Source organism: Clavelina lepadiformis, chromosome 6 (genome assembly GCF_947623445.1).
Source record: "Clavelina lepadiformis chromosome 6, kaClaLepa1.1, whole genome shotgun sequence".
NCBI lineage: Eukaryota > Metazoa > Chordata > Ascidiacea > Aplousobranchia > Clavelinidae > Clavelina > Clavelina lepadiformis.
In genome coordinates, this window is record NC_135245.1 from 19,449,091 (window position 1) to 19,461,408 (window position 12,318).

The window sequence follows — 12,318 nt, forward strand, 5'->3', positions numbered from 1 at the left end:
TAAAATACCATCTTATCTTACACTACTTTTTTTGCAACTACGACAAACACAACGTAATGTGTAGTTTATTGTATCACGTATCGGTGCAATTGCAAGATAACTGTTTTATTTGTAGCTTGCGTAGTCTTACAAATAATCCAACTACGGATCGTTAGAAATATCTTTTCGGTCAAAGCAACAAAAATATAAATAAATTTCGGACAAAGTTATAATAAGTCGTCATAACTCGTTAAACTAACTACGCAGTGCCAATGACGTCAAGTAAAAATAAAGATCGAAATAACAGCAATATATAATCGGATGTGATTGCAAAAATTCAAATATCCAAGTTATGTGAACGCAACGCTATTCATACAGACGCTGATACAATTGTACATTCAGTATTATACATACGCGGCTGATATGCGGCTCTTGGGCACATTGCTTGGTTTGGGTTAGCTAGGTTACTGCACTCTAAAAACAAAGACTCTTAAATATGATTTGTTAAACTGACTATTTCAATCGAGTAAATGTCATTAAATGATTTCCGGTATTATCTGTTACGTCATAAATGAAGTTTTCTGCAAATGTAAAAAACGAAACCTCATGCACTATTGTTTAAGTGGTTATTTATTTTGTGTGTAGCAACATGGCGGAATACTGTATCGAAACTTGCTAAAGGGCGACACCTAACGCGTAATAATTTATCAAACTATAACCACGAGATAACGTCCTAGATCCAGAAGCGTCATGAGTACCGTAAAGTACCATTATCAGCAACGGCGCAAAACCATGAGGAATCAACAGAAACAATAGGTTAATAGATTTGGCGTTTATGACAGAAGCTGGTAGTTTATAGCCACCCTTAAACGTGCAGCAATATCAATAAGAAAAATCAAAAAAGATCTGTGTTTTTGAAATTGTAACTCGGTATGAGCGCCGCATCCTCTGTGTATGGCCACCAAGTAATGAAATTATGTTGTCAAACATTTTGCTACAAGACCAAAGCTTAGCCGGAGTGGAGCCCAAAAAGAATAAATAAAACTGACTGCGAGTTTACGCTGTTCACAGTGTTTCAAAACCCGTGACGCATCGGATCGTGGAAAATGTCTGGAATAATTTAGCGTCCACGTGACCACAGCACACGAGCGAGATCGCGCAGCCGGAGTTGAATTGATAACCAGGCAACGCATGGGTACAACCTACAACGAAACGACGGTGCGCTTATTATTATCTTAAAAAATCGGTTTTTAACGGCATGACAAGGGTGCCATCGTCTGTGGAATTATACTGCAACATGCCACATGATAATGTGAGATATTCGCACATCCAGAGGACTAAGCTACAGGTCCATTCGGCCAGGTACGGTTTACACTGGACCACGGCCGTGCCCACATCGGCGGTGACGTTAGTGTAGACGGGGTTTTCCTGGGTACTTGTTATCGTGTACTTGACGTTGTTCAACCCGTCTTCTTGCATTCTCTTCACAGAATGGGAAAGTATCTCGTATCTGTCGTAAGAAAATGAATTGTGACGTAATATTGCGGTTACTATAACACGCAAATAATTGTAAACAAAATTGTACCATGAGAAGTAACAGCATGAACTGTATTACTAAACAGAAAGCGAAAGGTAAAAAATATATGTGAGGTCACAGAGAAAGAAACACCGCATCAATTCAAAATCTAGTTCATATGCTTGGGTAAGGTCAGTACAGCTTTGACCAGGTAAGCGTGGCAACACTTTCAAACCATATCAATAACATAATATTGACAAAATAAAAAAGCAGAATACACGACAGCGCTCTAAAAATATTGACGCGACGCCAAGGGAACCAACCTTTGGAAACTCGAGAAAACAAAACGACAAAGCAAGTCGGTAATAAAGTGCTATAGGACATAGAAGGCACTGTTACCAAGCTATTGTTATATTTTATCCTAACTAAACAGCGCATTTTAGAAATTCAAGTTGGTTAATAAAGCTGAAAGAACCGGCAACGTGATTTCGTGACTGGCTATGTTTTCTTACTCAGGCACAAATTGAGAGACGTAGGTTCTATATTGGAAGCGCTTTTCAAAACACAGATGTAAAAGCGCAATTCAGCAAAGTGAGTTTGAATTAAAATAGCTCAGAACAAACACCAATGCGCTTCGTGGGCAAAGGGTTTAAAACTGTGTAAAGAACACATCACTTTAGTGAGCGCGCTGGAAACTAAGCAAAGACATTTACATTTTACAACGACGAATACCACGCTATACAACATGTCGGAAAGTTGCTATGTAGCAGCTGTAAATGTCCTATTCTGCTGAGGTTGTCATTTTCGCCTCTTAAGCGATGCCACACTTGGTTCAAACGCTCACAAAGGAATATAAATAAACGGAATTTTGACGTCACTTCGGCAAATTATTCGTTCACAATTCAAACAAAACCGTCACGAGATCGGGAATTGAAAGCCCGGACGGTTTTAACACTGAACCAAAGGCATTTATTATTATCACAGTATAAGCATGTCGTGGACTAGTAAAATATAACGACGTTAAAAGGCGAAGTTCACAAATTACTTCAATTATACCCTTGACCACAGTACAGATATCTTGGCAAAATAAGAAATTAGTAAAATATTACACAACTAACAAAAGTCGATTAATCTTGCAACATTTGATGTATATCGTTGCTAATAACTGCGGTTTGCTTTCCTTTAAGGTAAAAAAACGACATTGGGTTCGCGTCGCATGAAAACCGAATAAAATAGTTCCTGTGGTCCTTCTCGTTTGTTTGAGCAAATGTAATAAAAACGTCCAAATTTTTTGCGCTTTCAGGTTATTTCCAAAGAGACTATTAGGCCAGCTAGTACGTCACAGAATTTACGACGGTAGGACAATACAAGTGTGAATGAATTACATTTTGACCAAGTAAGTTAACAAACAACAAAGTTTACTGAAAATAACCTTCCGACGTCAAGTCGAGCCTGTTTGCATTAAGAAAACGAAGCATACGCCAACTGTAAAGTACTGTTACGGATCGACGATGGAGATTTTACGTAATTGACATTTTTAGGAAGGAGCGTGTTTTACCCAGAGATTGTGTACGCCGCGACAAGCCCAACATATAATTTTCCATGCTCATTCTATAGTTGAAAGGTCGATAGCTGGTAAATGTGGCTATTCCCGTCCGGTTTTACGTCTTGCGTGGGATGAATTCGGTACCAAAGGAACCCCTGCATTTTGTGCCATAGAGCTACGGCTTACCATCAGCGTTGACGTGACGTATAAATGAAAGCGAAAAACACTGGACGGTAAAAGCTGGCCCTATTTGCAAACATTTCCCAAATCCATCCAGGCTACAGCGTTGTAGGCAGTTAGCCAAACACGTTAGAGGTATCATTCAAGGATGACCAGCTATGATTAAAACTTACTGCGATCGTTAAAAGCGGAATTTCTTATTTATTCACACCAGCGAAGAGGTGGAAATGTAGTCAATAAAACTACAAAGGGCTGTGGCCAGAAACAACCCAGACCGGACCGATTAAATTGGTGACAATGAATCGGGCACCATACCTCATTAAATTAAGGCGATTCCCCTTGTCGCGATGATGGAAGGTCATCTTGTAGCGGGCGAGGTGAAAAGGAGGCCTTTTGATAGTGTACCCCCTCGTAAATATCCGGTTGAACATATCGTCGTCTTCACCCCCCCATCCCCAGTACATGTTCGAATAACCGTTGACGTCATGAAACTGTTCTTTCGTTAGCATGGTGACGCCTCCGAATAAGGATATATATGGCAGCCTGGAAAAGATATATCAATTATGGGTGTTGTGTGCTTAATTACAATGTGGGAAAGGCAGTCGCCAAGCGGGTGAAAGCGGCCGACTTTCTAAAAAAACAATATTGGCCGGGATGGGCCACAGCTGGTTACCAAGCATATCGTCGAGATTTCACTGGAGCATTCCAATCGAGGAATTCCGATACATCCGTCCCAGATGGATTTTGGGATCGAACAAAACGCGATAAACCGATGTTCTTTGATAAGAAAGCTGCTGTCCTATCACCAACCTGTATCCGTATTTATCGATGGCGACGGACAGATGCTTTGGGGTGTCAATGCAGCTGTACAGAAGCCGGTCGTCTTCCGGCAATAAATCGACGTCATGGAACACTACGCAATCGTACACGTCATCTTTCATGGCTTCCAGGTAGCCGATGTTCATGAGTTTAGCCTTGTTGAAGGCTAAGTTGCCAGCCTTTAAATGAACACGCACTATTAGCAATCAATAGATTTTGCATTACGCTAAATAGGATTCCAAGGAACGCTCAGTATGCTGCTGCCGAACATACTAGCGATTACTTCACTTAAATAAATCAATGTCAGTGATGTCAACATGACGTCATCAATGACGTGTGCATCGAACCTGATGGACGACGTAAATCTTGTAGTAGAGTTGCTGACGCTGTAAGATGGGATGAAGGTGCCACAATAGTGCCCTCAAGTGGAGCTCTCTGGACCTGTGAGGGACGATGAACGCGATACGGTACCGGGCCACGCAGTCGGGGGGATGGTAAGCCCCTCCTTTCCGTATGAACGGATTGTTGTCTGCCACCTGCTGGAGGGTGGGTGGCGTAGCGTTGAAATGAAATTCAAGCCGGCCCACTGCGTACAAAATAAGCGAAATTGCTGCATTTGTGGAAGCGATATGGTCAGACAGAAAATAAGTTTCATACAAGCGGTGCTGCCTGACACCTCTGACATCCGGAGAAACTGCTTATTTTTACCGTTTATCGTTTAACTCTACTGTCTAGGCCAGGGGTTCCCAACCGGTGGTACGCGTACCACTAGTGGTACGCGGGAGCTTTTTAGGTGGTACGCGAGCAGCTTTCCGTTGCATGCGATATACAGTATAGTAGTATAACAATTCAATTTTGAGTTGCTAAAATATGCGAACAACACTTTTATTCCTTTCCGTACTAAATTCTCTGCACTCAGTAAGCTACTTTTGTCGATCTTGCTCCCTGCTGTCATTGTTATTAATACAATGCTGCTGTGCGAATATTGGATAAAATTAGTTGTTTTGAAAATAGTGGTACGTGTTGACAATCCGTGGTGGCTAAGTGGTACGAGAACATAAAAAGGTTGGGAACCCCTGGTCTAGGCTCTAGGGCAGTGGTTCCAAACCGCGGCTCTTAGAGCCGCATGCGGCTCCAAGCTAGCCTTCTTGCGGCTCTCAATGAGCCCTGAAAATCCCACAAAAAAATAAAAAATCTATTTATAATAATTAGGGCGATTATTTTTTGACTTGTCAAAAAAAGTCAAAAATTGGTCTAAATTTATAGTGTTAGGTCAAAATTGTTTACAAATTTTTCATTTTACATCATACAGTTACACCTTGTAGCCTACTTTATACTGTTGTGAATGGCCCATTGTCTACTTATTGTGAATCATAAACGGCCTCCTGAATCCTAAACACAATTGCGCCTCGCTTTGACAAAGTTGTTAAAGTTCAAAGCCAATGCGAAGTTGGACATTAAATTGATTTGTGTTATTTTTCTTGTTAGTGTTGCTATTCGTTGCTACATGCTTTAAAATTTTCGTTATAATTTCTTGAGTGTTTTCATGCGGCTCCATACGTACTCTGAAGTTTGAAATTCGGCCCCGACACCAAAAAAGGTTGGGAACCACTGCTCTAGGGGGTGAGAATCTTTCACAAAATACGGATAAAGATATTTCTGTTGCGCATTGAAATCTTGGAGATGAACTACCGCACAAAGATAGCTTCTATTGAAACTTACATAAATTGGGCGGTGTTAAAGGACAGAGAGGCTTTGTTGCGTAACCATCATCCGAAGCGCGCCCGTCGTCCAGCTCACGCGCAGGCATCGCCATTGTCGGTTCGATCGATTTCCGGGAACGTGGATTGTCAAGCTTGCCTGGAATGATAAGAAATGCAAATCGCAATCTCTGAAAAACGTTTAGATCAATTAGTTTGAGACAAAAAGTGACCAATATGGTTTAAGAGTTGAAAACAATGGACGTGTTCATTAAAGGATGTTTCCTTCTTGTCTTGGACGGAGTTTAACCAGAAAGAACGAGAAATGCTTAATGCTTTACATTCAATCTAATTTACATGCATTCACATTCAAATTCGTAACCTGAGCAGAATATATTCAAACGATGCAAAGGAAGAAAAAACCGCTGTGGCTTGAACGCATGGCGATAATAATTCACATTTCGCAGTAAACTGATCACGTGACGCTAACGTGGCAGAATGCGCCAGTCCGCTGACCAAACACGAACATTTACTTCCGTTTAAGAAAAACTGCAAACCTCCACACACTAAGTGTTATGTGCCGGCGAGAAAACTTACTGCATTGTTTACAAGACTTGGCTCTCTTTTCGGCTAATTTGAGTTGAAATTGTAGGAAAGTGTCACTACACGAAATTTAACCACATAACCGAAACTTTCCACAGAAGCGTGACATGCCGCTATGGAACGAGAAAAACGTGATCGAGGCCAAAAAAATTAACCACGAACAGACTGTTCTGCAGTTTCGCTTCAAACTTATCACATAGACATAGAGCGCACAAAGTAGTCAGCAATCCATATGCGCTTACGATTAAGTTATTAGATTATCAACTTGATTTGATCGATTACAACATACAGACACCGCTGACGTAGCCATTACGCAATAATGCGAAGTATGACGCTTATTGTAATGACAACGTGTGGCCTTTAAGTACAGTGGCATTTATAAGTACAATAACATGCTTCGATGTAACGTAAAGAATTAACGGTTTTCGGTTGCAAAATATATACATGTGAACGCTAATGCCTGATATTTTAATCGCAGATTGCTAGATCATTGCTTTAAACTGATGTAGCCGCAGATTAGTGAAAGTTGAGCTCCGTGGTTTATAATTGTTTGCGCAGAGGGTCGTCCTTAAAACGACTTGACAGGATTAATTTCAACATCAAGCGATGCCACGTCGTTTTTGTCCTGAATTAGTCCATCTAGGAACTTAAACTACCCACTCCACAGCACACGACACAGCTGACAAAACATTGGCTAAGCTTAGGCCAAGTGCTATGCCAGTTTAAAAGCTCTTCGACAAAGCAAAAGCTTGTGGAGTGTTCATTAAGGTTTCTCGCTTTGGAAAAACTGAAAACGCTTCACCATTTGAAGACAAGATGGCAAGTAAATTGACTAAACGGTGATAACGAAAGGGTCACCAGACGATGCGCAATGCGACCATTTCACAGTTAAGTGAACTTTAAGTTAATTTGTAGACTGGTGCAAATCGCTTCCGGCCAAATCGCAAATACAGGGACAAAAATTACGCAAAAGTCTAACCAAGTAATGAATTTTCAAGCACAGGATTTTATCCGACGCAAGCCAGTTCTGATTATCACCTTATAAACTGGATATGTACTGACTTTTAGGAGACTGAACAAGCTTGAAATTGGGCAATGAGCTTTCAACATCGGTCATAAGTATCACGTGGAGCTGGATATTACCAACAACTTTTACTTCTAACAAATAAAATAAATGAATCGCTGGCAATACATTTCTGGCTGGCTCATGGACGCACAGTTGTGACAAAAGACGCTTTGAAACCGAAAGTAAAACGTCTGAAAACTATTTAATTCAAAACCGTGATTAGCGTCGAAAAAAAGTAATGAATTGGCGCACATGCCCACGTTTTAATGCAGGCGATGGTTGGCGATAGAGCGGTATGCCAAAATTATGCAAATTTCTACGTGGCAGCATGGGCGGGTGATTCAAACCAGTGACATTGTCTTATCATTGGCATGAATTTACTAACTTTAAAGGCAACCTTGATGAACTATGGTGCTACAAGAGCCAGATGCTAAAAGGCGGAGTTTCGTCAGGTTATTTCCGCGGTAGTCATACGATTAACATTATTACTCATGCATCGCAATTTCCTTTTGGAGCGTCAAAGGTTCGGGTGAAAGCGCACGCAAAACGCAGCAAGTTAAACGCCGGTATGTACATGGTGGTAAAACACGACCAACACCAACCTGAATGTCTAAAATGTAATTTTTTTTCTCCTTCGGTCTCGTCAGGAAACGACCTAATGCGTCGATCGCCGAATCGCTCTTCGGGAATTCCCCGTCCACGGCGGTCGGCTTGTTCTTCGGAAAATTGGCGAAAATCCATTTCGACTTCGTCTAGGTCCTGGTAATTGCCGGTGTTTCGGATGAACAGAGCAAGTTGCAAAAACACGAAGCTGAGGAACATGACTTTACCGAGCCATCGTATCGTAATTTGATCCATAATTTGTCTATATTTAAAACTTTTAGTCCTTAACATAGCCTTGTAGTCTGGACTTGTGAGACTTCCCAATGAGCTGAGTTCGTTTTTACCACTTCAACTGCGTCACTGGCATTACGTCATAAAGCGTTCTTACATCACTTCGCTAACTCAGTAAGAACAAAATTCACACAAGAACGTCCCAAGTTCCTAAGCCTGTAAGAAGCAAAGTATCTCTAAAGCCACACAACAATGACATTAAACCATTGCTGTTTGGCAGCAAATGGCAAATTTTTATGGCTTCTATTTCTTTTTCAAGCTGCTATGGAGTTTACGAATAATAAATGCAGACAAACAGCACATTGTACTTTATAGCTGGGTTACGTCATTGTACATGGTAATAGCAAAAGCATGATTACCGAAACCCTTGCGTCATGGGGATTTCCCATGAATTTAAGCCGGCTATGACATACACGATTCTAGTGATTCAGTTTCCCACTGTAAAAATCTGCAATTACAATGTTGTGCAATTTCTCAACTGGCCTGCATATATTACTATCTACAGAAAAGCATCGTTTCAGCTTGTTAGTTCGCCTTTAAAATACGCATCTGGGCATGAATACTAACATCTGCTGAACTGTGGATGACATAGTTGGCTGTGTTTGTAATTTTGGTGGATTTGCACCTTTAAAGATTAGGCCTAGCGGTATACAAAAAAATTTATGTTGTACAATCACCATATGCAAGTCCATGACAATAAAAAACTCTCCTTTGGATTTGTCTTAAGTCCGGCAAATGAATTGTTCATATAATTTATAAAGGTAAATATTTGGTAATACATCATCTTGTCTCGCTTGTATTACAAAAATTATTTGAAAATTGATGCTTCTTCACATGAATGTGAAACAAGACACCAAAACACAGACTTTAACGACACACATGGTGATGTAGAGATGGTAACAGCTGACAGCATGTACTGCAGTTTAAAGTCACCAAACCTTTCATCTGCTATATTACGCATACTAGCATGCAGTATATAAGTAATAATAGCAGCTTGTTAACTTCTTTTCATTAAAAAACAGTAAAGAAATAGCAATATTAAATATAACTAAGTTTCCTTTAAACATTCTTTCCTTAGCTTTGTCAGGTGCTTGTAAATAAGCAAGGAACATCTTTCTAATTAATTATTAAGCTAAGATCCATCGGGTAATGCAATGCTGTAATGGTGATTGAAACACTGTGTACACACATAGAATACGGAAGTAAATAATAAGGAGTCTTAAAGGCCAGATAATGTTGCTATTTATTTATCGTTCTGTATTAGAATGCGACTGTTAGTCACTAGAATGTGAAACAAAAGTGGATTAACTAAGATTTTCATATCATTATACGATACATCCAACCATGGAAACCAAATCCATTATACAGTGCAAGAAAAACACATTTAAGTGCAATATTACAATTGTAAACAATAAAGATGATCACTGCTACCTATAAGTCATATTTTTATGTAGATCATACCATAAGGTCTATTATGCGTGAGAATGATTATACTGTGATAGCACAGAATTCTATGAATAAAACCAGTAAACAGGATTGAAAGCGGTTGCAGATTATGTTATAGCAGCTATTTGTGTATTTTTAAACACTTTTCAAAGTTCAAAAATTTAACATTCTTAAATGATAAATTCTTTCAGTTATCCTACTTCCATGTATAGATGTTCCTACACTTTATCTATGTATTATTATGCCTGTTTAACTTTTGTCACAAGACTCAAATGCAAATGCAGGCTAATTTCTGGTTTCAGTATCTCGCTGTACAGAGAACAGTTTTATCCATTTTTGATTTCTTGAATTCTAAAGAGAAGTCTTGTTTGGAAAATGGATCTTTAAATTTGATTATGCATTAAGGTCAACTTAAGGGTCAAGAAATTAAGTTACACAAACCACAATAAGATAGCTGCTAATGATTGTCAAATATACAAGAGAATATATCAGCCAGTTGGAGGCCATTCATAACACCTGTGTTTTCAAATGACCAAGAAGTGTTTGACGAAGCAGAAATGAAATTGTAGACTTGCTGCAAATTTATTGTAGATTATATGCATTCATTATGCACATATTTTACTTACAAACATACTATGTTTTTAATCTCATTACTACACTTACTATATAAATAGTTCAGGATACCTTGCTACCCAAGATAAGACTACAAGCTTACACCTGTCGTTGTGTCAGGCCAGTCAGACTGGAATCCTGTTCACTCATTTCAGACTTCGTATTTTAGCATTTTTGGATCTTAGTCTACTGGTTTGTAACATCCTAACTTTCTTTCTGCTTTTAATTGATTCTATTTGTTGTTTTTGTATACACTCATAAATAGGCTACTGGTACTAACGATGCCATTGTAGACAAAAAACATGTGTATGTAAGAGTACAGTAAATATATATATACACCAGTTGCCAGTTCAAACATCTTCTGTTGTAAATAGGCTGGCTAAGGTATTCACACTTTTCATGGTCTGTGAAGCACCAACTGTGCTCCAAGGTGGAAAGTGTGGCACCTGCACGTGCAAGTCTCATTAACGTGCATGCCAAACTATTCCATCTTTATGCCAATTTTATAACAAAGGGTAAAAGTTAGCAAACTTAGTTGCTGATTTATAATAAACAAACAGGAACCGAAGTTTCAATGCACGCCGATACACCTCAATTTCTCTCTGATGTGCACAGGTCTGACAGGTCAGCAGGTAGAAAAAATAAGATTAAATACTCTAACTGCAAAATGATAACGATAACGTAAGATTGCAGTTTTCGTCGAGATCTCAGTTGTGCAGAAGCCAAATTATGATGTACCTGGAATCAGTGGTGTGCATCGTGGCCAAAGCCAGGATGATAAGGTAGTATTTTTTTATGCAATATTTGGTGGAAAAAAAGAGCAAAAACCAATGTCTTCTATTCATTTCTTACAGACACTGCACTTCTCCAGCCAAAGATCCGGCAGGTCATTTTAGCCTACTAGAGTGCCGATGTGCAATGGTGTTTTAATAAAAAATTTTGAGGTATACACCTGCCTACTCTCAAACTTTGCTGTCTGGTATACAATAAGGCCTTCTTTGGGATGAGAAAGTCTTTGTGTAACATGTGATGAACTAATTAGGCCTAGACCTATGTATCTTTTATATCCTGTCAGTCTTCCACTCTGGTAAGTCCATATCGACCATAGTGGGAAGCGTGGAACAAGCATGTTGTCTTCCGCCTTTTGTCAGGTTATAACACCAAATTACCCTAAAACAATTAACGGTATAGACTAGCGGCGGTAGTCTGAAAGTTATGAATAGCGTACGGTAGATTCAGACATTTTCTGGGTCTAGTGCAAAAGTGCACAACCAAATGACGTCACAGTTCAGTAGCTGCAGGGGGTCTAGTATGCAAATGCATGCTGTGGTTGTTCACTTTTGCACTACTCTCCATTTTCTGATGGACGAACGTTTCACATGCAGTTTTAACCACCTTCCGATAGGATACTTTAATCTACACATCCTGCGCATTTCAAACTTTATTGAAATAATGCCCGCATCTATGTGGCATTCACCAGCCAAGTTACCGGTACACCAAATTTCCCATCCCGTCTAAACACCAGCACCAGTTCTGATCTAACTGCGATAAAATCTCCATGGACAACGATAAAATTCTGCTGTTGTATGTCATCAAAGGGCGTCATATTTAACCCTTCGAGCGTGACGAACGGTGTAAACAGAATTTTATCAAAAGTCAACGATTTCTAATTAAAGGTTGGGAAATGCATTCAATATTATTACTACGTTTGAAGTTTATTTTGGACTATCTACATAAAAATTCCAATTGTAAGTCACAGAAAATAAAAAAGTGATCTCTTTTTATCGAAACTGAATAAAAGCGGTAAAATTACAAAAATATGCAATATTTTCTGTCTTAATTTTTCTCTACCAGTTTGTCTTGAGATCGAAAGCCCTTTGTATTTATCAAAAATTGATTTTTTGCAGCTGCTGAAAATTAAATTTTACTTTAAGCTTCCCATTTCTTTCACTAAATT

General features: G+C 39.3%; 1 protein-coding gene across 1 annotated transcript; it reads right to left on the bottom strand.

Moving 5' to 3' along the window:
* Window positions 1-49: 49 nt before the first annotated feature.
* On the bottom strand, window positions 50-10,807 carry LOC143462143 (beta-1,4-galactosyltransferase 4-like). Its single transcript, XM_076960187.1, has 6 exons — window positions 8,012-10,807; window positions 5,763-5,900; window positions 4,388-4,626; window positions 4,032-4,219; window positions 3,537-3,764; window positions 50-1,489 (listed from the first exon to the last, which is right to left on the bottom strand). The coding sequence occupies exons 1-6, from the start codon at window positions 8,301-8,303 to the stop codon at window positions 1,210-1,212; spliced, it is 1,365 nt and encodes a 454-aa protein (XP_076816302.1). The 5' UTR covers window positions 8,304-10,807; the 3' UTR covers window positions 50-1,209.
* Window positions 10,808-12,318: the final 1,511 nt, after the last annotated feature.

What these genes read in the sequence shown, in the direction of transcription:
- LOC143462143 (XM_076960187.1), bottom strand. Translation starts at nt 8,303, where the DNA reads ATGTTAAGGACTAAAAGTTTTAAATATAGACAAATTATGGATCAAATT. An exon ending in AGATTTACGTCGTCCATCAG is followed by an intron (nt 4,220 to 4,387) that starts GTTCGATGCACA and finishes GTTCATTTAAAG; the next exon opens with GCTGGCAACTTAGCCTTCAA. An exon ending in AATCGCCTTAATTTAATGAG is followed by an intron (nt 1,490 to 3,536) that starts GTATGGTGCCCG and finishes TTCTTACGACAG; the next exon opens with ATACGAGATACTTTCCCATT.